This window comes from Anoplophora glabripennis, unplaced genomic scaffold (genome assembly GCF_000390285.2).
Source record: "Anoplophora glabripennis isolate ALB-LARVAE unplaced genomic scaffold, Agla_2.0 scaffold333, whole genome shotgun sequence".
Classification (NCBI taxonomy): domain Eukaryota; kingdom Metazoa; phylum Arthropoda; class Insecta; order Coleoptera; family Cerambycidae; genus Anoplophora; species Anoplophora glabripennis.
The window spans coordinates 126,050-149,674 of NW_019416412.1; the positions used below are offsets into that span (position 1 = coordinate 126,050).

Consider the following 23,625-nt stretch of genomic DNA (forward strand, 5'->3'; position numbering starts at 1 on the left):
AATAAGTGTATTATTTTTATCTGCGCTCGCGAGACGACGGGGTGATTGTGCAACAATATATATTTTTAAAAAGCTAGACTACAATTATTTTGTTTTAAACAAATAGTGATTAGCAGTTACACATCTTGAATAAGTAAGTACATAATTTCTGTTCATATTCTATGATTTTTAATACCAGTTTTCCTATATATAAAAACGCAGTTTAAACATAAAATATTCTAGCAATTATTAGAGGTTTTAAATGTATTGCTAATTTCAGTGCATAAACTTTTTTGTGAAAGTGAAGAATACTTAGTACCCGATGCGATTTATTTTCAGTATTACCAATATTACGTTTGTAACAGACACTTTGTTGAATATGTATTCGTCTCTTGATTGATAATGTAACCCATTAGAACTATTGTTAATTTAACGATAGATAGATATCTATATCCCAAGGCGGAATCTGTAATTGGAAATGGTGACAGCAAGTTACAGAGCAATGTGTAACTGGACGTATCCGCAGATAATATCCTGGTTGGATTACCATGTACCGTGTAATCATGTAATGAACTGATCTGGCAAAAAATTTATTGTCCAGCAAAGTAACGATCATACGGGAAAACTTTTTGTTTAAAAAACACATGACTTAGCTAATGGACATGTCAAGTGGCGTGCACAAAACTAATATGTGTTCCTGTATCTCTAAATTCGACATTTAAAACTTTTTTAAACTTTCAAAGGATGTAACAAATTTTTCCTCATTTCGTTCGTGTGTATTCGTTCGTATAACAAATTCTTCAATTTCGTGCTAATGCATTAGCTTTCTAGTAAAATTTTTATTTTTTAATTTGTGTTAATTGTTTTAATACTTATATTTGTTTTACAACTAAAATGCATTATTAGAAGTGTATCATTAAACACAATGCAAGGTTTATGTAGTTTCAATAATTTATTCCAAAATTCTCACACTAGAAAAAAGCAGACAAACACAAAACACACATAACTATTTTATATTTATCTGTGAGATTTTTTATTAGGCAAAACTATTTTCGTAAAAATTAAGGAGTTTTTAAATTTTCTTCCCAGCTGACAAAATACCAATAAATAAAGAAAAAAAATCGAAAATTGCAATTGACTTCAGACAATAAGAATGTTACGTAAGTTTTGGTTGGAATTTCTTTGAATTAAACTGTAACGTCAAGCATTTTAGAATATCGATGGTTCCCTATAGATGCATAGAAGCGTACAGTATGATATAGTGTGTCACATCAGTATATATACCATGAAAATGTATGAAAAATGTATCGAAAATGTATATATGCGGAAGTACAGTGCACGAATGTTATATTGCGCGTCCGCATATTAATTTTTCACACGTATATAAATGTTAAATTGTATGTACCTACATAACTTTATTTTTTATGTAGGATAATAGCATTCAAAAGAACATATTGCCATTAAATAGAAATATAAACGATTATATTCTTTTTTTTCACAGTGACTTCACAGGAAAGTATAATATGCCAATAATATTTCAAAATTTAATCCAAATAACTAGTTTTTTAATAAAAATTATTTGCAACTATTCTTTTTAAAGCACTGCGGTTAGTTTGTGAATCACAGTATCAATGACGTCTGACACTGACCAAGTTCACAAATTCCAACGGAGTAAAAAAGCCACTGCGTGAAGTTACCTTAACAACACGAAATGTTAAAGGGTGAAGAAAATAAACTCTCGTGCTTTACTTACTGTTAAAAACAAGTAAAATTAAAACCGTCTAGACTATAATTTTTAATTATGTGCATGTATCCTGCTCGCGGTAACACAACTTCGTGTTGTAGCCACCGTGTGGCCCGAGTAACAGAGTTAGATAAAACATGATAGCGCTCACGTAATTGATCGAGAACATGCAAATGTAACATCGATACTGACCTTATGGCTTCAATCATCTGGAGGCCCATGTTGACGCAGTTGTAAGCGTGATTTGGCCTTGACACTGGCAACCCTGAAACGCAGTAGTAACAGTCCCCCAGGATCTTTATCCTCATGCATTGATTATCCTGAAATGGAATTTAGGATGAAACAATGGAATTAAGCGCGTCATTTTCTTGAAAGGGGAAATATTTTAAACATTTAATATACGAACCATTTATGACGTCATGACTAAATAATGATAATGTCATAATTATAATACAGACTGATTTAAACATGTGTAAGTAACTTTATCTCTCTCCTCTATTAAGACAGCTGTTACTTTATTTATTTACAGCGAAATGTATACAAAGAATGAACTTAGGCGACGATTATCAGTTTGTCAGAATAAACTAAATAGTTATAAACTGAACCATAAAATGTTTCCTATATTCAGGATACATTTTATATAAAATATTCAAAAATATCTACTGCTAGTCTGAGTTCAACTTAATAAAATATATGAGATAGACACATATCGCATATTTGTTCAAAGAAACTGTAGCTTGCTGAGAGAATTTTTATTCAAATACAACCGAAAACCTGCAGTAGCCAGAATCTGTTTATTTTTCGCAAAACTTAAACGTATAATGCTGTATAAACGAAAGGATATTCCATACGGATAAAAACTGTTTGGTGTCCTTTGATGTGCCTATTTCAAAGGATTCAATTAAAAGTTATTTCCTTTTAATTTTCATGCACATTAAACAGCTTTTAAAAATGGGAAGTTATATATGATAAGGAAATGAAGACGAATGACATTTTTCGATTAGAAATTATTACTAACACAGCACAAGACAAAGAAAAGTTAATAACTTTTCATACGCTCCATAACCAACTAACATAATATTTAATATCGAGCAAGAACATAGAGTTATGTTCTTAAATTAGTTTTGACAAGTGTCTAAAACTTTTATATCTACCACATACAAAATAGCTATCGCCCCAGACCGCTACTGGAATAGGCCAGTAGTTTTCGAATTGCCGATGCCGACGCACAAATTTAAAAACATTCATTTCAAGTTTTTCAATTCTCCCATTCCAAGGTGTTAAAAAATAAATAATTAATTAGGTAAATTCATAGTTTTAATTCTAACTTGATTTATTTCATTTAGCATTTAACACAAATGTGATTTCCAAACAAAAGATAAGTTCCATATCTCTTTAATTACATAATTGATTGCATTAAATTTATTTGGCAGTTATTATTTGACAACAAAGCCACCGCTAGAACTGTCGCCAAGTAGAAGAATTACCACCCTAAATTTTATTGCTGTATACCGGCTGACAAAAGCCTGCATCCTTTACGGGTTGCGAATTTAAAGCATTTAACACGCAGTTTGTGGCGATAAGCTATATTGTCTGTGTACCTACTATGACACTTTTGAATGTTTTGTGTTAGATAATTTTGATAAAACCATTTGAAAAACATTTTTCGTTCCACACATGTACAAGAGATTTTTACTGTAACAACGATTCTATTTTTAACTTCCAATAATCCGAATTATGGTTCAAAACCAGCCTGACGTCTAATTTATGGAAATCGAGAGCCCTCAATCAGTAATTCGAGGGCAAATATTGCCTCGCAGAAGTTATCAAAATGACACTTGAGCTTAATGAGGAACAGACCCAGTCACAAAAGCTTCAAGTCCTGAACATGTTAAACCGAATTGCTTACTTGAGCGATTTGATCGAATCTTCCGAACAACTCGTTGAGGGTTTTCACGAGGTCAGATGCCGACAATTGCTCCGAGAGGGGCGTGAAGTTCACTATGTCCGCGTAGAGGATGGACACGTTGTTGTGGCGCTGCACGTACATCTCGTGAAAACTTTGGTTGGAATGTTCTTTGCAGGCATCCGCCATCTTCAGCATTATACTTCGTTTAACCTGAAAAAAAAATAATACAATAAATTTACGGAATATTTCAACATACAGAATAATAATAATAATAATAGGCCGCCCCCTCTCCGCACAAGTCTGCCACATATCATGCGGTTAATATATCTGATTAAAATTAAGTGTCAAAATATAATTATTTATATTATTATCGCTACTTTTTATCTACGTCTTCAGAAAATATAAGAAATCTCACTAAAAATTAAAAATATGTCTATTATTACACTAAAAATTATTGTAGAATATAGACCCGTCTCATTTAAGAGAAATGTCTTGATAAATTTAAATATGGTGTTTTTTTTTAATTTTAAACGCAAATTATTTCAAAGGGTGATTCCTTCATTAAAAAGAAGGTGCCACAGGATTTGAATATTCCATTCGATATTTAATAAGAGGCACTGAAAAGAAATTAATTTCAAAATCTGAATATCTAGTCTTCTGCGGACCAGTGCTTTTTCCCATTGAGTCATTGAAATTGAGTTCCAAGTTCGGAGAAAAGTATAACGTAATTTGAAACAAGAAAAATTAATTTCACTATAGTAATGAAATGTATTTGGTTCCAATAAAGATAATTTCATCCTCGATGAGAGGTAGCTTGCGTTGAAAAGGCAGCTTAGTTATCAAAATTTAACGAGGAACACCTACATTGTTTTTACCTTCTCGAAACATGGATGAAAATCAGTAATTAAAATTATCTTTGGATTCTGTTATAGTTTTATTATATTAAAAGGAGCAATTGAATATTTCCTCAAATATGCTCATTCCAAACAATGTGAATGAAAACTTAAATCAGTAAACACTGAAACTTAAATAAATGAATAACAGTTTCCTTAGCCGTCCAAGGAATGAGACGTATTAAATTGCATGAACGAAGAACGTATCGCATAGCGAAAATGATATAATACCCTTCAAGATACGTCTTCGCCACATATGTATAGAAGTAGCACATTATCATTCCTAATACATCCAACTCACAGGGTTGAGAAATTGAGTCGGCACAATCCGCAGAACGAGGCATATTTCTATTTGACATAATTTAATTCAATGGTGCACAGCGCGTAGCAGTTCCACAACTTTTAATTGAAAATGTTGCTTAGAATAATCTACTTATATCGAAGCAAAATAACCAAGTTAGTTTCGACTTTCCGAACAGCGTTTTTAATTTAAGATCGTCTCGCAATAATAAAAAGTTACCGCGGACCAATCTAAACTTTGATAAGCGTTCGATTAGAACACCGTCGATTTAATTATCTCCTTAATTTTAATTTACAATTTAGGAGGTACCAAAGTCTGTATCTACCCTGTTCCAAACAACTATTCCGTTTGATAATTGTTGTATATGAATTTGAGATAGTGAAGTAGCTTACAGAACAAATATTTTGCAAAAAAATCTACTGGTGAATATTCAGATAGTAGTATAACTTTATTTAAATTTTGGACAAATTTTTGGAATGAACTTAAAAGAACTTAAAGCCTTTAGAGTCAAAGGAAAATATTTACAGCTTAACTAAAGTGAATGTATCCAATTTTGAGCTCTATCACTCTCCGCGAAATTCCCAAATAATGAAACGATTAACAATGTATCATGCAATATTTCTTAATCCCACTAAGCAGCACGTACCAAAGAGATTTCTGTAGAACAAAGCCGCATATGTAAAGAGAATGCTTAATGAAATTAACTACTAATCTGCGTGGTATAGTGGAAAACCTCGAAAATATGAAACAGAACCGATTTTTAGCTTATGGAGTGGAAGTATTAAAAGATAATTACAGTTTTGTTGTTGAAAATATAAAATCATGCCTCGAAATCACGAAGTAGAAATATTGTTAATTTTATTTTACCCATCTTTCGATTAAAAAATATTAAAATTAACTTATATACTTTGACTGAAATATGAAATTATATTTTTTTAAATGCTGTTAACTTTTAACCAAAAACGAATCGGATCTTTGTTCATATAAGAACAAAGGTTTTACAATTAACCCACCTACCATCTGTCAAAGTTTGTCATAGACCTTGTAGAACACCCTGTACATTTTTGTAAATCATATCAAACGAGGACAAGTTGAAAAATATTCCTCCTGGGTATATTAATACGGCTGTACTACAAAACCTTTTTATTCACCCTCAAATGCCTTACAAAGGACGTGTACTTAATTTTTTGTGACACTGACATCGCAAAAAAACTGATACTCCGATATTACTTCACTTTTCATTACATCTTTCCTTTCGCGTCGGTGATTTTCCTGTCCCATCCGAGAAAATGTACAGAATTACTCATATCTATGCACGTCATTCACTTCAATAAATGCTGACATATATATGACAACGTCGAAGATGATCCACGGAGATTTCGTATAGAGCCGTTGGAAGTAATGGGATGCTCAAGGCGCACCAGGTTAATCTAAGATTTGATGAAATATGTCATGCGCTTACATTTATTACGCAGTTCACAAAAGATTTACTTTAATAAAAGGAAAAATTAAGGACGTTTTGACACTTTAACTATTGTTTAACTGCTCTTAAATACAAATAATGGACATTAATTTTTAAGAGTTTTTTCTCTCTCCCTCTTTAGAAGTTCTGTTCATAAATTCTTTGATAAAATCAGCGGTAAGACCGCTTTTATCTAAACTGGTCGAGTTTACCCTTCGATTTAATACAAAATAATATACAGGGTGTCCCTGAAAAGAATAGACAACGCTTGACCAGAGGTTCCTTGGATGAAAATAAGACTATTTAGCCTAACTTGACGTCAGAATTTATATTTTTAAAAATAAACACTATTTTAGAATATTTTTTGCCTCTTACAAAATTTTATTCGTCGATAATACAAATATTAAAAATATGTAGTTACTTTTTTTTAATGTGACGTTTTTTCATTATTATTCCCTGCTTTGAAGCTGTAGTTATAAATTATTTTTTACAAATCGGAATTTTTGTCTGTGTATTTAATGTATAAAAATGCCAATTTTACTCGAAATCCATAAACGATATCAAAATTTTGTAAGGGCAAAAAAATCTTCTAAAATAGTACTTATTTTTTAAAATATAAATTTTGACCTCACTGGTGTACACACAAAAAAATTACGGGATAGCCAGTGGCACACAGGCACTAGAAAGAGAGCATCCTATATATGTATTATCACCAAATGTTTTATTTACGTTGCCCTTATATAAAAAAATATGTGTACCAAATTTGAAGTTTCTAAGAAAAATAGTTTTCAAATTATTTGGAAAAAACTAGGTTATCTATTCTATATGTGGAAGGCTATATCTCAGTAGGCGTGCACTTTTGTATATAAGTAAGTTAAGCTAAATAGTATTATTTTCATCCAAGGAACCTGTGGTCAAGCGTTGTCCATCCTTTTCAGGAACAGGGAATATTTCATATTCCCGATTATAGCATTTTTTTTTGTTTATCAGCCCATGCCAGTCCACTAACTTTTAAAATAAAAGAGAATAGACACTGACCTCGGCAGCAATATAGGCAGGGATGACGCTAAGTAGTAGCTGTTCCTGTTGCTCTTTTTCGCACTCTAGCTTCACTCTGGATTCGATGCACGTCCTAGTCCCTACGAAGGTGTGGCGATGTGCTTCTTCCGTCATATGCCTGTAGTAGAGACCGGTACAGCTTGCGGCAATAAGCATTACTGACTCCGGAACCAACTGAAAAAAAATATTTGTAATTCGGTTATTAAAGTTAAGGGGCGCTTAAAATGTGGAAAAAGTATTAATTTTGAAAAAAAAAAAATTTGCTGGGCGATATTCTGTATTCTGGCGAATGCGCCAGGAATTAGAACTATTAAGAAAAAACTATACTTTAGATAGTCCAGTAAGAACTTTCTGAACTATTTAACATAAGAGAAGGTAAAGAAGTTTTTGTTGATATAATTAATGAGTAAAACTTTAGGAAAATAACTGCGTTACAAATTAAATACTACGGTTTGTTAACTTTGCCTAAAAGTATTGAGGATCAGTTATTTCACAGAAAATTAATAAAATAAGAGAGTTTGCTGTGACATGCATACATACTAGTGCACCTATCTTTCATTAAAAATCTAATTTGTTGTCATATCTTCCTTAACTGCTCCTCATTTACTGATTTATATCCTCACAGTGTTATCGCTAATACCAGCAGCGTAGTTTATTCGCCATATAATAAATAAACGCCTACATCCCGATCTGACTTAAATAGCGATCTGAAAATCATTGTGCTATGCCGCGTCTTCGCTAGAAGCAAAATAAACTTGTTTGTTGCTCTCTAGGAAATATAATCATTTGTAAATATTTTGAAAATACAGATTCATATATACTCCTGTCGCCTACATAAAAATTATTTGCTCTCCCGGCCATCGACGTATAACAAGGGCCTTCTGCGATTATGAGATATGTTTATGGGAGTACAACCAAGCCATAACGCAGACCTTAATGTCCTCATTTATTGCCGACATAATGGACTCAATAAATTTTAGTACTCTTGTTGGATATTCCAGTCGGGGTTTTTGGGAGCGTTATAACGACTTCATTAGTAGTTCTACTAAATAAGTAAAAAATAATCTATATTTATATAGGCAGCGGTATTCAAACTGTGTTCTGCGGAGCCCTGGGGTTCCCCACAACCTCTCTGGGGGTTCCACGATGAGTAAAAAAATTTTGAAATTAACAATATCGATACTATAAAATTTAAAAAAATGTACACTCTTACTTAAAATTAGTATTTATAAATATATTATACATATAATCAGTAAAAAATGTGTTGGATATTTTTTTTAGGTTAGGGGGGGTTCCTCAATAAAAGTCGAAAGGTTGGCCCGGTTCCGCAAGTCGTAAAAGTTTGAAAGTTGCTGATAGATAGCATACACAAGTAACTCTCTGCAAGTATTAATTTGTAAGATTGTAACAGAAAACTTATCAAGAAGTTGAACGTCTAAAAGTACAATATGGTAGTCAAAATATGTGAAATTAAAATATACAAAACTAACACTTTTAAAAAAACTTTACCTACTATGTAGGCCAGGAAATATAGAGTTGGACGCGATTTTTTGTTTCGGCAAGCTGAATTTATCACTGTAGATGCTAAATATTATGTACAATAACATATTAGTTTCCAAAGTCAAAAAAATGAGGGGGAATTTGTTTACAGGATGGTTAATTGTATAATTTTTACGTAAATTCACGTTTTTCGCTTATAACTTTTTTCCGCTCATTTCCACTAGAAAATAGTTAAGTACTTTTTTTCGTCTTCAAAATATCTACAAAACTAGCCCTCGAGCGTCAAAAAATAATGATTAGATCAAAAGTTATAAACAGAAAAAGTTTATTTATGACTTGAATTAATCATTTATAAACTGCGTTATTATTACCAGAACGTTTTAGCATCACATCCTTTCATTCCTTATCGCTGTCTAATAGCTCACACGAAATCTGGAATCGGTAAGTTGAATAGTCTACAAGTTATGGCCTTATAAACAAATTAACTAATTATTATTCTGGACGATCCCGAGCATCTTCCACAATCGCACTGTTTTTTTTTTCGTGGCAGATTTCATAGTAATACATTGAAATCTATCATTTATTTTTAAATTTCAAATTAGCAACATTTAAAGTTTTTTATTTTTTAGCCTTAGTTGCAAAATGAAATATACGACGCACGTGCGTCATATAGTTATATTATTACATATTCGGAAAACTTATAAAAAGAGCTTTATGTTAAAAAAAATCGTCAAGATTCGTTGAAAACGGAGTTACAGACTGTCAAATATATTATTTTTAAGCGAATTTCGCTTTCTTAACGGCAGGACTATGAATATTATCGTCATTTTCTTCCGACTCGCTGTCGTTCGCTTCCACCACCCTTCCGCCGCGCCACGGCTCGCCGAAAAATCAAGCAACCCTTTGACCTTTAACAATATTTCATATGCACTTAACATACTTCCACAAATAAAATATTTTTATCTGGGAAAGTACTCGGGTTGCCGTTTATGACAGTATTTTTGCCGTTGCCAACCTAATTTGTTTAACAATAGGCGCGAAATGGTCATTTCCCAGCTCTTTTGCATGGCCTATAAGTTCTTTATATAAGAGGTGGTTCACAGGAGAATGAAAAAGTTCAGTGAAGAAGAGTATGAAAAATATTGCGTCCCATTATTAAAGATTTAAAAATTGCAGTGTTGAATTAAAGAAAACGCATTTTTGTTTATTTCTGACCATGTATATGCCAACGAGGCTACACTTTCAACAAAAATTCTTCCTCTCTACCTCTCTCTCTGGGATCACTTTGTTGCGTAAGACTGTGTATCGCTGTTTAATAAATGTAGCAAACAGCTTCGGTAGGTCTCTTGTATCTCGAGACGATTAAGCGGGGAACAATTGCCAGTTCGTAAAGGGCATAATCCCGAATCCGTCTTGGAGAAGGTAATTAATATGATGAAACAGGGAACCAGAAAACTTTGACTTCCTGGAGCACCCTCTTTGAGGTGAAGTTTATTACTCCTCGCAACGTTTGAAGATGAGTTGAAATTTCGACAAAAAGGTAACATATACGTGGTTATAACTTCTAAAATGTATGTGGGTATAATGGAAATGCTACTTTTTCAAGGGTCGCACGCATTTTATTGAAGATACAGGTTTTATACCAGGGATAGAATAAGTATTTACTAGAAAAGTTACAGCATGTCTCTAAAGTAAGACTTTAAAGGCAAATTGCATTATATCCGAGATATAAACCCACATTTTTTTGAAAAATGAGTCACTTGAATTTAAAGTGCCAGAAACTCTTTCTTGCACGAATTACAATATTTTTCATACAATCGTCTCTTAGATCTATTTGTAAAAAAATAATTCATTCTAACTAGCTGTCAACATATCGGAGTATAAAATATTGCCAATAATATTATGTGTCAAATAATTTCATTTTTTTTTATTTCCAAACTAAAATGTAAATTTTCTCAGTTCATGATGATAAATTCTAAATAGATGTAACTGTACAGCTTCAGTCACTGCAACTGTATGTTAAAAAAGTCAAATAATATTACATTTTATAAATGTTTTGGAATGTCTATTAAAAGAGAACTTCTCCATTATTCAAATTCAAATCAGATTCATATTATACCATTAATAAATCAATTTAATGAGAAAAGCGATGTAGAATAAATAATTCAATGAACATTTCAACACATAAAAGAGGCGATAGTTCAGGCCAATATCATAAAGTCGAATATTTTCATCCCGGCACTAGAAAATTCCCATATTTTATTTAAATTTTTATACAGGCAATAAACTAAAATACGTTAAGCCGTTTGATGTATTCAACGGGAAATATTGTGGATATAAGTCACGTAAGCAATACAGTTTTTGTTGAGCCACTGCCTGAAATGTGTGCGCATAAGGGCATATTTTCAGCCATTCCCGATAAATGATGTATAGTTTTTTTTCTCCCTTAATATGCTGAATAACTGAATAAATAATATAAACGCAGACATTTTTTTCAACACAGACTAATGTGTAGAGCTAATTCTATTACTTGTAGTTTAAAGTATGTAGATATATAAATTAATATGTATTTTCAGGAAAAAATATCCACAGTATTCTGAAATAATTATTACATTAAATTAAAAAATATTTACAAGTTGCTGAAAGATGATCATGAGATACTTGTTTTTGTCTCATGTCTAGTGTCAGTTTTACAAAATATATCAGCTCTGTATCAAAATTATAAATATAACATTATTATAAAATTTGACAGTACTGAATATTTAGAAATATAGTATTTGATTAATTTACTTACAGTTGCATTTTAATTTACTTCGGCCAAATTAAGGTACAGAGAAAATTCATTTTCTTTGCTCTTAATGAATCCGTTGCGGTACAATTAATTTTTAGTTGCTTACAGAATTAAATTAAACTGACATCGCTCGCAGTTTCATGGTGTCCTTATAAATTTTACCGTTTTACAAACTGAAATTTAGGAAAAAAATATTTTGAATATAAATTTTTCTAAAAGTTTCATTTTACCATCAATGAATCAGTTGTAAAATAGTAAAGCACTTTAAATCTTAAATATCAGCACACAAATTCTTTAGCAATTCTGTGAATAATTTTGTAAAAATTTAACTATAATAGCTCATCGTCAGTTACATGAAAAACTTGGTAGCGTAGAACATTTTACTTAGTTCCAAGAAGGATTAATGTTGCTGAAATATATGTTTATTAATTTTTAGATCTTTTAACTGCAAAACTTTTCAGTCCTCCATAAACTTAATTTTAAAACTACGAAAAACAAATCTTCGAACTTCCATAAAATTCTAGCATATTGGCTTCCGTCGACTCTTAAAATAGTAGTAAAAGTTTTATTTGTGTATCGTATATATGTATACTGTATATATACGATACGATATATACAGGCTGTCCCGTTTTATAGGTGTATACAGATCATTAATAAGAGCAAAGATTTGTTATTAAAAGTAGCCTAATGCCGCCCATATATTAAAATTATAACTAAAAATTTATACAAATTTAAAAACGTACTGTAGTATAATTTATTTATTTACTTCTTTCAAATCATTCCATTTTTTTATTAATTTCAAAAAAGAGCAATTTTAAAAAAAAATTTACTACAAGTTGTATACGTGTTACGTGTTATTAGATTTCAGGTAAAAAATTAGTCAATAATTTTTTATCAATATTAATAAAATGATCAGTCAATACAGTAACATTGAATTCATGGACATGGCGGTAATATATGGAGTTTTTTATTAAAACTTAGTTACATATCTTTATGTCTAGCGATTTATATGAACATTTGCAAACAAACCCAGTCAACATATCGATGGAATCAGCGGTTCCAAAAATGTTTTTTCGTATCATTGTAATAATTCAGTGCCCTCCAAATTATTGTTTCTATCACATTTAATGCTTGTAGTGTTCGGTGATTTCTTAGTATTTTGCTTAACATTAAAAAAAAATATATGAACTGGAATATTGGGCTCGTTTGAAAAAAAAGTAATGCCTTTACGCTGAAGTAATAAAAGTAATAGGCGACATGTATTATCATATTCTTACCTGCAAGTAGTAAGCATGTGGCCCAGCGTTGATCCTGTAGGCTACAGAGACGGACAAGTGAGCCACAGTGACTATAACAGCCAGCGCTAGAGCCACCGACCTGGACAGCGGCAGCATGGTGTGGATGGCGATCAAGAGGGCAAACAGAGGTAGAGGAGCGTGTCGTCCCGCAAGCAGCAGCATCGCTGTTGAGACGGTGACGGTGACCACGAGCGACGAAAGTAGCGCCCATGCTTCCGATTCCAGCACCACCGGAAACTGGGAGGCCAACAGCACGAACACCAGAGTGAAGGCGAGGATGGAGAGAACAACCACGGGGAGGATGCTCTTGTTGAGGTCCTGAAACAATGGATAGATCCTTTTATTTTTTTTTCTTTTTCCAGCTAATTATAGTATATTACATTTATTACCAATCCCTTGTTGTATGAGAGGCCACTATCAAAAATCGACATGCTTTCGAATTCCCAACTCGAAGTAATTTAGAGGACAGGACTTTTTCGGAACATTTGGCACGACTAACGATAGCCAGAGATAACCAGGAACAATTGGATTGCCATGTGAGCAAAGCAGAGAGAGCGTTGAAGTTTGTAAGCAACTTTCGAATTGCAGGCATTGCATATGGTGTATATTGACGTATTATTTATGTTCGTATATTCGATTAATACACATTTCTCTGATTTTTACCTATTTTTGGTGTCATACCAGTCGTGTTCATATCTAAATACAATATTCTGCGATTATAGATACGAGAAGATGCTACAGAGAGTAAGAACGATTCGATTCACAATAAGAAAATATTTTCCAGTAAAATCTGCATATTTTCAAGCAAAACCTACTCATAATAGACGGTTCTTATTCAAGGGCGTAAATCCTAAAAACCAGATTTAAGTATCGAAAAATGTCAACACATCTCAAGATTTAAGCCCGTGAATAGGGTTGGGAAGGATTTTCCATTCCTTTACGTCTTGTTTGGCGCGTGATCCTGTGCTGGGATTACTAATCCTCTTACCGATCATTCCCCACAGTAATAGAGATCAATATCGCCAATAAACTAAGCTAGTGGTTGAATACTCTTGAAAGTGTACTAAGTTCCTATAAGTAACAATAACTGTATATGGAGTTGAGAATAAATTTCAACCTATAACACAAAATTTGCAAAAGTTCTATTTTTTTCGTGGATCTTTTTCACTGGCCAACTTCAGTTTTAATTAGTAAATATTAATCACAGCCCACTAAAGAGTGATCAAATAGAAAGCGGATTTACGTTATTAAATGGAATAGTATTCATTTTCCATAGTTTCATAACCTCACAAAATAGCATCACTGCAATTGGCTTGACAACTTTAGCCTTGTTCGTTGACTGCTGCTTCAGGAACGTAATGTCATTTTCTTACGACACCTATCTTCCAAGGTTGAAAAAAAAACTTTAAAAAAGAACAAGTTATATTTAAAGATATATATAAAAACGTAAAACTATATCTTAATTTGTTTAATGTCACCGAAGAAAAGTTTTCAAATATTTATTCAGTACGTCTTTTATTTGATCATTTCACGATTTTGTGTATTTACACAACGAATTATACACAATATAAAAATAACAGATAACAAAATTATAGAGAAATGTTTCTTACGCATAACATTAGGTAACAATGCTGCAATGAAATAGGCAAATTATTTATTAAACGTTATTAAACCTATATTTGAAATTCTGACCATATTAGAAATAGTAAAACTAACCATTAGAACATTTAACATTTCTATTCCAATGATTCTTTATTCTCAAGAAAAGAACACAAGAGTTTATTTAATTAATTATTTTAACAACAAATTAAACAGAATTAATGACTTCGCATTAATAATAATTATTATTCCAAGCCAAATGTAAATAGTTATGTGTACTTATAGATATTACATTTTATGCAATATCACAAAACTTAGACGATGGCGATTACATGCGTGTGTACCAAATGTAAATAAATTTGTGATACTGTGACATCAAAATTAATTAACTATTTATTAAGTAATGATATTGACCGAAACAACTATTAGTAGATTTCTATGCGATATAATAAAAAATTTATAAAACTAATAAAAACTGGTATAAGAAAGTTAAATAGAAAATGTGCATTTAGAAATCTAAATTAATATTTTGAACGAAAAAAAACTTTTTTAATACCCTTCCTATTTTCAAGGTGCTTTGTGCTCAAAAATTCCAATATTCCAATGGAATTCATGAAGTCGAATTATTTAGCAGGGAACAGCCTAATAGCTATGCTGAAATTGCCTGGAAATGCTGTTATATACAAACTCGCTTGTAACTGATTACTGTCTATTAGCAACTCAGATTTGGAAATTAATTTTCCGTATAGGCGTATAGAGGTGTTCATCCAGAAAAAAATACTTTCCAATTTTTGCACGATCTACGTTACATCTACATTCGTATATTAAGTATTTGGTCTACTACATGTTTTACAAATAGCTGTACGCAATACCCTATCTAATATGTCTATCGAATCCTTTTTGTTATAAAAAAAGGATTCGATAGGAAGTACTGTTCAATCATTTAGGATAGTAGAACGACACTTTAATCAGATGGACCTCCAATGTACTTTTTTAGATATTATTATGAGAAGTTAATTAAATGAATTTTTAGACCTGTATAATTTAGCTTATCTAGTACACAGTCACAACTTATACATACTTATTTTTGAACAATAATCTACCAATCGGATATATACAGTATTGGATAGGCAGCAACACCGCTACCGTATGCTACGCCGATGTTTTCTTTTCTATTTTTTTACATGAACCAATGAATAGGTAATGGTTGTTGCCACATCTGTATCCGACAAAGACAATGCGTATTTTATCTATGTATGACCCTGAAATATTTTAAATATTAACAATGTACGATAATAATTTCATGGAAAAATAACAATACGAAGTTAATCTTCTTCTAAAATTATAATTCCAGTTAAAATACTTTAACTTTTTTTTGTATATATTCATCAAACTCGGAGAGCTTTATCAGTTTTATATAATTTGTTACAAAGAGAATTTCTTCATAACTGGAATATACCAACTGGTAAGTGAAAATAACATTTTTTATACCTAGACCAAAGTAGATAAATGTTATGGAATCATATAATGTTCGAAATCAAATCTAAATGTTGACATTTATGTGACAAATACTAAATACACAATAGATGTCATTTGTATTCATATAATTTTGACATAGGTATGTCCAATTAAGTCAGAGCAATTTCTAAACATCATAATATACCATATAGTAGTTATAATAATGCCGCTGAATAATTGTTGCCAAATATGAAAGATATAACAAATATCCTGTAAAACCGTATTATTTAACGTAAGTACATCCTCTGGGTCATACTTTAAAATTATTTTAATGGTACTCTAAACCTAAATTTCCACTATTTGAACACATAATTTAAAAAATTCCATCCAACTTTCGTTACTGCCACATCAGATAATTATTATATTATATTAAACTTACTTATAAAGTGAAGTTACATTAGTAACATAATTCATTATCATCATTTTCGTTCAATGTGAAAATGTAGGTTTGGTTAAATTGGCTGAAATTGTGGTAAGTTGTTGATTTTCTGATACTGACCAAAAGTCTCCACAATACCTGGGTCCGAAAATCAATTATTTCCAACCTATAGTTAGTTCAGCTAATGAAAAGTATATAATTAGGATATTGCAATAAAAACAGTTACTTTTGTGAAATGTTTATAGAAAAAAATTGATCGACGACTCCGAAAAGTTAGTAATTAACATTTTTGGCAGTACCAAATTCCAAATACAGTAACCAACGCTGGCAAAATAGATATTGAAATAGGTACTTGAAATATTCAAAAAGTGACAAAAACGAATTAATCTAAATCGTTTAAAAATATATTATATTATTAGCTTTCACATTTTGTAAAGCTAGTCCAAACAAATTAAATAATATAAAAAGTTTATATCTTTAAAATAATCTGAATCAACAAATTAAATTTACTTTTAATTAATTTAACTATTCGCTTTTTCTACTTTTTTACTTTTTGCTGTTACTTTTACTTTGACCACTTTTTACTTTTTTACTTATTTTCTTACCTTAACCACACGTTCTAATTGTGCCACTTTAGAAAAAAAATCTTTTTTTTTTTAAGATCGTCAAATTCGATATACCTAGTTAATAAAACGATGAGTTCGGGAGTGGAAAATCTAACATTAACCCCAGTACAGCAGTTTTACAACAATTCCAAAATATTCATTACCGGTGGTACAGGATTTTTCGGCAAAATTCTATTAGAAAAACTGCTGCGTTCTTGTCCAAATGTTTCTACGATTTATATTTTAATAAGACAAAAGAAGGGAAAGGATACGAAAACTAGAGCGAGAGAAATTCTGGACGATGTACCCTTTCAGAGGCTAAAGGCAGAACGAAAAAACTTTGGAGACAACGTCGTGGGAATAGAGGGAGATTGCAATTTACCAAATTTGGGAATGAGCTTACAAGACATTGAAATTCTGAAAAAAGAGGTAGGTGCCAATAAATAAATAATATTAAATTATATTTTGAGAAATATTTAATAAACAAAATAAAATCATGGCAGAGATGGTAAAATTTCCAAAAACATAAAGGGAATGTCAAATGTGGTGCCTGACAGTGATTGGAGATCAAATTAATGCAAATTATGCAATAACTACTAAGGAATTAAATCAATTAAAATACTAGCTTAGTTTCTTTTTGTCTAAATATTAATGGCTAAAATTAAATTAGTATCAGAAAGATTTCACTTTTGAACACTTCACAAAATATCTTTTTGAAATAAACTGTTTTATTTGAAAAATAAAATAACACAGTGTTAGTAGGAGGTATTCTATCCTTAATAATAAAGTTGTTACTAATATCTTAAAATTTAGCATTTACTTATAGGTGAATATAATATTCCATATGGCAGCCACACTGAACTTCACGGAGAAGCTGAAAACAGCCACATTTACTAACATAAGAGCTACCAGGGACATCATCACCCTCGCGCACGAGATGCCCAATCTTAAAGTTCTAATGCACGTATCCACGGCTTACTCAAATTGCATCCATAAAGTCATCGAGGAGAAAATTTACCCACCAGCATTCGACGGTAAAACGCTGATCACGATGACAGAGAAACTACCAGATGAAATTTTTGATAAAATTTCTGAAATGTACGTTTTAACTGTTTTTGTCTTTCATTCTGTTACGTCCAGTATATTGCAGGTTAGTAGGGGACTATCCTAATACTTATACATTTACCAAGCAAATTGCGGAAGGAATTGTTGAAGAAGAAGGTTTCGATCTACCCGTTGGAATACATAGGCCCGGCATAGGTAAGAAAAATTGAAAGAAGGAAGTTGGAAGCGTATTAGGTGCGTTATTCGAGGTTACATTAACAGTTAAATCAGTTACTTTAGTGTCTATAAATCTATTAAACAAACCGATCAGCAGCACCGACAACATCAGCAACAACAACAGCAGCAGCAGCAAAAATAACAATACCATCAAATAGAGCAACATCAAGAACAACAACAATAGAAACAGCAACAACAACAATAACCACCAACAGCAACAGCAACGACAATAGCAGCAACAATAACAACGACGGCATCAGCAACAACACTACAACAACAATAACAACAGCAACATTAACATCAACAACAACAACAGCAGCAACAACAGCAGCACCTACATCAACAACAATCTATTCAAGATACACCCCATGCACTATTTCAACAAAGGTTTACAGACTGTATTTGCTAGTAACTATACAGACTACTAGTAACTACTTAGACTAACTATACAGGTAATCCCAAGTGAGGAAGCGTTATTGGAGCAGCAAACTTGGAATCCTTTATTCCTTCCTAGGAAGAACGCGATTTCGAGTAACAATTATTTAAGAAACTTAACGATATAATTAGCCTGTGTCATTGTGAGAGCATGTTGAACTACGATACGATTACAGTTGCTGCTTTTGTTGCTGTTAATGATAATGTTAGTGTTACTGTTGTTGAAGATGTTTTTATATTTATTTTGTGACTGATAGTCCCTTAAGATCATTGACGTAGATAGATGAAACTTGGGTTAGTGATTTACTTAATTATAACTTGCTGAACTGGCACACACATCTGCCAATCAGTGGCGGAGATATGGGGAAATTGCAGCTACTAAGACCCCCAGAAGTTCGGCAAATTGTTTTGGAAATTGGATAAGTATTTCCAACAAAAATGATATCTTCCCTTTTGTTCGAAGAATCCGCTATTTTTGAGTTATTATTTTAAATGTTTCCCAGTACCTCCGCCACTGGTTAACAGACGTATGTACGAACTCAGTAAATTATTGTCCATAATTCGCTAAGTCATTAGCCCAAATTATATCAGTTAAATTTGATATTTTTTACATTTCAATGATCCTATCCCTCTTTATATGAACCGTTTTGTTTGTGAGAATTTACCATTAAAGTTTGGCAGTATATTATGTAATTAACACCCTGTAAAAACAACTGGCAACTGGTTGTAGGTGAACTCCATTCTTGAATATATATTTTTCTCTGCTTTTTGTCAACGAGTCTTTGGAATTAAATTAAAATTGTTTCAGCTGTCTCCACCTACAGGGAGCCGATTAAATCCTGGATTAACAATACGTATGCCGCAACCGGCATGGTAACGTACGCTGGGCTAGGTATGATCAGAATGGCGCACGGTAGTACCACGTCGAACAGCAACGTGGTACCCGTAGATATGTGCATGAATTCATTGATAGCCGCTGCCTGGGATGTGGGCACGACTTACCAAACGAATATGGCACAGAAAAAGGAACGCGAGATACCGGTGTACCACTTTGAAAGCAACAGTGACAAGGTAATAAGCGTTTTTACTTTGTTTTAAGAGTATTGAGCTATTTCAAATAAATTCAAAAATATTTATAAAAAATATAACAATGTGTCAGCTTGATGTTTATCCTGATACGTACTAATAGACTGTGAGCTAGCACACATCACTATTTGTCTGGTATCTCGGGTACTTAAAATTAATACCCATATTTCTTGTAACAAAAAATTTGCAAGACAAATTGCAAAATGGAAAAATTGTGCCAGACAAAAGAAAATTCGTAAAAACATATTAAAGTTTAAATGATTTATTTTTGTCTGACATTTTTTGAATTTCAATTAGAAATACTCGTAAAAACACAATATACAAATGCCAGACAAGTTGAGATGTTCGAAAATGTATAAATGAATTGGAAAGTTACAAAAAAATTAATGAAAACTTGGTTTTCTTTTTTTTCTAATTTAAACGATTTATTTTTGTCTGGCATTTTGCATTACTATTGAAAATACATGTTTATACTTCAGGTTAAAACGCCAGACAAGTTAGGTTGTTCGTATATTAAAAAAAATAAACTAAATTAAATTAAATAGTGAAACCTTTAATGTCTTTTTTTTGTCTGACAATTCGTTTTTTAATAAAAAATACGCTTACAAACTCAAATTAAAAATTCCAGACAAGTTCAGCTGTTCGAAAATATATAAATATATAAACAAAATTGTAAATAACTACAATTTCTCATTTTTTCCACTATTTCCCTTTATATTATAAGCCGTAATTACTCGAGAAACACACTCAAGATACTATTTCCGACGTAAAATTTCCTACTGAATCTGATGCTGTCAACGAAAGTGCCTTACCTAGCCAAGAAAAGCTGGAAAATAGGAAATACCTTCGTAAATTTAAAAAATTCAAATTTAAAATCATATTCGAATTAAGAAATAAAATTGCAGGAAAATATAATTCAAAACATGAATTTTAAAAGAATAAAAGTGATTATATCAAAAGTTTTTAATGTATTTTTTACTAAAAAACGAGTTGTCAGACAAAAAAAGACACTGAAGTTTTCACAAATTTTTTTAAAACTATTTAATTTAATTATTTTTTTTAATTTTCGAACAACCCAACTTTAAATCCGACGTTTTAAACCTGAAGTATAAATATGTATTTCCAATAGAAAAAGAAAACCAATTCTCGTTAATTTTTTTGTAACTTTTTAATTCATTTATACATTTTTGAACAACTCAACTTGTCTGGCATTTGTATGTTGTGTTTATACACGCATTTCTAATTGAGATGCAAAATGCCAGACAAAAAAAATTATTGAAATTTTTATAAATTTTTTCACGCCGTTTTTATTTATTTATAAATTTCCGAACCGGCCAATTTGTCTGGCATTGAAAAATTAATAACATTTTATAATACCACAAACACAATGGCCCTCTTTTTTGTACATTAAGATCATTTAAAAATGTTAAAAATTTTCACATAATTTTCCGCAGATATACTCGACTCCGAGCATTGGAAACCGTCTGGCAATTTATTTTTATCATTTTCATAACAAAAACTTTCATTGTTTCGATTGCCAAACAAAAAGTAAACAATGAATTTTTTTTTCTTCTTGTAAGTTCACCCCTATGAACCACCCTTTCGGCTATTTAAAACCGTCTGGCATTTGAAAATTGTTAGACACTTATTAATGTCTATTTTTGCATCAACTGCCGGACACATTAAGATGAGTGAAAAACTATTTATTTTATGCAAAAAGAAATTAATTTTCCAACCTTTTTCAGACCCTTTGCCAGACATTTTTCGATGACGCCACACCCATGTGCGCTACCTCACGGTCTATAAATCATCAAAGCTCAGCAAATAAAATACAGGGTCTCTAATATGTACGGAAACGGTCGTTTAAAAAATTAAAATAAATATCCATAATATCCATAATTTGGGGCTCTTTTTCTTTTATAAATTTGAGAGTAGTAAAAAGTTACTTTCAATGTTCGATATCTCTAAAACGATACCAATTTTGTTTAGAATTTCGAGAAAAATTGGAGTATGGAATAATATACGCTGTGTTCCATTAAAAAAAGAGCAACTTTGCTTCGTCATAAGTTTTTGTCTAATCCTGTATACTTAATTTTACTTTATTGCAACAGATTTTTCGATAGCTATCTTACTTTAGGATATAATCGACCGTTCCCATACGTATGAAAAATATCACATGAATCCTTTTATTTTTCAGCCAATAAAATGGGGGTCATTTTTCGAAAAATCCTTGCGCTATGGATCAGAAGCTCCAAGTTCAAAATCCGTCTGGTTCCATAGTTTCCATATATACAGTAACTTATACTTATACAATATTTTAGCGTTTATGGTCCATACCCTGCCAGCCTTCCTTTCAGATTTAGTATGTTTATCTATAGGAAAACCACCAACGTACGTATCTTTTCCCTTTTCTAATCATTGACAGCTAACACTAATGCCTTGCCGTCGCTATAACGCATTAAAAATGAAAAAATAATTGTTGCATCTTCATCGCTATAATAAATTTCAAAATATATTTCATTAATAACGAATTCATAATCTGTTCAGTATATCATTTTTTTAGAATGATGAAAATGTACATGAAACTCCACAAATTTGCCGATGTGCTGTCGTACTTCGGCAACAGAGAGTGGACATATAAATCCAATAACGTAAGAAAATTGTTAGATAAGATGTCCGACAAAGACAGAGAGATATTCTTTGCTGATCTGCGACAAGTGGACTGGAACGAGTTTTTAAAAACCTATTTTTATGGAATTAGATTGTACGTTCTCAATGATCCTAAAGAGACTATTCCCGAGGCAAAGATAAAATGGAGAAGGTAAGCACTTGTTATATTTCTATGTAAAACCAACACCAAGTAAATATTCAAAATGAAATTGGCAATTTTGTATTGTGCAAGATATTGACCAATTTTTCGTATTTTTTGTTCTGTATTTCCTCTTTGACTGGAAATTATTTACTTCGTGATGTTTTGCAACGAAAAAAATCAAGGGAATTATTACCCCATTGATGTTTTCTCAAAATACCGGAAAATGTTTACTTTGTAGATTGTACTGGGCCCATAAGGTTACTACCCTTGCAATTAGTCTTCCTTTGCTATGGACTTTATGGTATTTGTTTAAATAAAAAAATATATTTATAGGCAAAAAGTATTTTGTATTATATTTATTTGTTCAAAATATATTATTTTGTAATTGTAGCATTAAAATATCTATTAAAGTTTTGTTTTTCGTAATATATTTTTTTAATAATTTTACGTCTTTTATGTAATACCCTAACCAAAAATTCCATATCTAAACAGATTTTAGGAAGGCATTAAAATAAAGTTTTAGTGAGTGAATCGCCCATAAATCAAGCTGCCATTATGATCAGGTGGAAAAATGGTCAGGCGGGTCGAACACGAGGTTTGTTTAAAGGTCTTACCGGTCTATTTGAAACTGTCACTGGCGGCATACACAATGAATTACAGGCAGTGGATGCTGAGGGTTATCGCACCACGTTTCCCAATAACAAAAACAATAAAATTAACAGATTTTAAAATTGAAATCTTCGTGAAAACGTAAAAGTGTCAAAGGTATCATTTCAAGCTATACAATACCTCCAGACAAAGGCCTTGAAAAACTTTGGAAATTTAATCCTACCTCATAAATACTCTTTTTTATATTCACAACTCATCAATTATTTTACCAGAACTTAAGAACTTTTCCATAATTAAATTAAAAGGTAACACAATTAAACAAGGTATAAGAATTCAGTTCAGTATTGAATTTGAAGCTTTATTCT

At 31.5% G+C, this 23,625-nt stretch overlaps 2 protein-coding genes across 4 annotated transcripts in view; one reads left to right on the plus strand and one right to left on the minus strand.

Annotated features, from left to right (window-relative positions):
- LOC108913278 (adenylate cyclase type 2) overlaps positions 1-23,625 on the minus strand; it is a 115,843-nt gene that overhangs the window by 43,971 nt on the left and 48,247 nt on the right. For both annotated transcript variants that reach the window (XM_018718809.2, XM_018718808.2), the window contains exons 3-6: positions 12,916-13,254; positions 7,327-7,521; positions 3,633-3,842; positions 1,916-2,043 (exon numbers count right to left, since the gene is read on the minus strand). In XM_018718809.2, coding sequence (XP_018574325.1) covers positions 1,916-2,043; positions 3,633-3,842; positions 7,327-7,521; positions 12,916-13,254 — 872 coding nt within the window. The remainder of the gene's footprint in view (positions 1-1,915; positions 2,044-3,632; positions 3,843-7,326; positions 7,522-12,915; positions 13,255-23,625) is intronic.
- Positions 31-23,033, plus strand: LOC108913279 (fatty acyl-CoA reductase wat-like). 2 transcript variants are annotated; one of them, XM_018718811.1, is made up of 8 exons: positions 31-133; positions 17,094-17,466; positions 17,864-18,135; positions 18,188-18,297; positions 19,562-19,824; positions 22,037-22,230; positions 22,403-22,660; positions 22,890-23,033. In XM_018718811.1, the coding sequence occupies exons 2-8, from the start codon at positions 17,128-17,130 to the stop codon at positions 22,966-22,968; spliced, it is 1,515 nt and encodes a 504-aa protein (XP_018574327.1). In that variant the 5' UTR covers positions 31-133; positions 17,094-17,127; the 3' UTR covers positions 22,969-23,033. The 2 variants fall into 2 exon arrangements, with proteins under 2 accessions (XP_018574327.1, XP_018574326.1); XM_018718810.1 differs by lacking the exon at positions 31-133 and adding an exon at positions 15,938-16,000.